This window comes from Stegodyphus dumicola, chromosome 4, assembly GCF_044657685.1.
Source record: "Stegodyphus dumicola isolate Sdum_Otavi_A_Nest chromosome 4, ASM4465768v1".
In the NCBI taxonomy this organism is placed as follows: Eukaryota; Metazoa; Arthropoda; class Arachnida; order Araneae; family Eresidae; genus Stegodyphus; species Stegodyphus dumicola.
In genome coordinates, this window is record NC_140771.1 from 9632712 (window position 1) to 9634240 (window position 1529).

At 32.6% G+C, this 1529-nt stretch overlaps 1 protein-coding gene across 1 annotated transcript; it reads right to left on the reverse strand.

Moving 5' to 3' along the window:
• Positions 1-262: 262 nt before the first annotated feature.
• On the reverse strand, positions 263-1190 carry LOC118187740 (nascent polypeptide-associated complex subunit alpha-like). Its single transcript, XM_035358017.2, has one exon. It carries the CDS (start codon positions 1090-1092, stop codon positions 436-438), a length of 657 nt encoding a protein of 218 aa, XP_035213908.1. The 5' UTR covers positions 1093-1190; the 3' UTR covers positions 263-435.
• Between the last annotated feature and the right edge of the window lie 339 nt (positions 1191-1529).

The window sequence follows — 1529 nt, forward strand, 5'->3', positions numbered from 1 at the left end:
TGTAAATTCACTCAAAGTTGAAAATAAATTAAACTTATTTAAATATAAGATATATTCTATTATTAGGTCATATTTACATTACACTGGCCAGCTAAACTTTCTCATTTTTATGGAAACTCACATTTTAAAATGCTCAAGATTTCATTGACGTAAAAGTAATACACACATCTAATAACTCTTTTGAAAATTTAGTGTACCTGCAGTTAAACTTTAAAAATCAGTAAGAACTTCAAATGTGTATTTATGACATGCAGCATAACTATTAAGAATGTCATAATATTTTTATTTTTTAGGGGAAAAAAAAGGAATTATACAATTACTTTGTTCAACACATTGATATTGAACAGTATGAACATATCCATATCAAGAATTTAAGTTATGCTTTAAGAACATAATATTACTGAGTTGCACGTATAAGAAAGTATTCAAATGAAATTACATAGTCAATTCCATGATAGCATTCACAATATCATTGCTATTATTGCGAAGAGCTTTAATAGCTTTACTGCGAGAAACATTTGCTTGTGACATGACAAGCTCAATATCTTTACTTTCCACTCCAGTATCGTCGATTTCTCCTTCTTCCTCAGATTCTTCTTCAATGGGCTGAGATGCAATTGTTTGAGATGGTCCATCGCTTCCAAGACCAGCAGTTTCAGGAGTCTTGAACTTCTCAGCTGCAGCCATCTGGGCTTGCTGGCTCAAATCTTCAATCTTTGCTTCACCAAAAACGATGTAAGTATCACCAGCAGGACTTTTATATACATCAGGCTTAGTAATCACAAATAAGATATTCTTAGATTTGCGGATAGTTACCCTGCATACACCTTGCACTTGTTTCAGGCCAAGCTTGGACATTAATTTACGTGCTTTCTTCTCCCCTCGACTTTGTTTGGCTTTACTTACTAATTCTTCGTTTAAACCAGCCATTTGAGCCATCTGGCTAGTAGCGCTTGCCTGAGCTGCACCATCTCCTTCATCGGCTTCGGGAGAAGAATCATCGCTTTCTGATTCAGTTCCAGATTTATGATCAACTTCGGTCTTCTCTACCTCATCATATGATAATACTTCGGAAACACTCATCTGAGGCATTTTAGCAAATCGAAAATAACAATAAAATTTTCAAACAACGTGTTCCTTGTACTGAGCCTAATTCGCAAAAACTAAATGGAGCAAAACAGGAAATGATCGAGGTTGCCACTCTGAATTTCAAACCGTGAGGAATTAAAAAAGTACAACTGAATTTGTTATTTTAATTCAGAAAGTTGCTATTTAAAATATTTTAATTATCAGCAAAATTATAAACTCACAACATTAAAATAAAGTTCCATATTAGTGTGCATTTATGCATATTTTGTAAAAAAAATCCATACTAATTTTTATTTTGGTTCACATTATGCTACATGAATTATAAACATTAGATACTACATTACATGAATGACATATTGCTTCATGAATACTAAATTTTAATAAGTTATCTGCCTATTTTTGCAATGTTGATCTATTTCTAGAAGCTAAAAGCGGAACAC

What these genes read in the sequence shown, in the direction of transcription:
- LOC118187740 (XM_035358017.2), bottom strand. Translation starts at nt 1,092, where the DNA reads ATGCCTCAGATGAGTGTTTCCGAAGTATTATCATATGATGAGGTAGAG.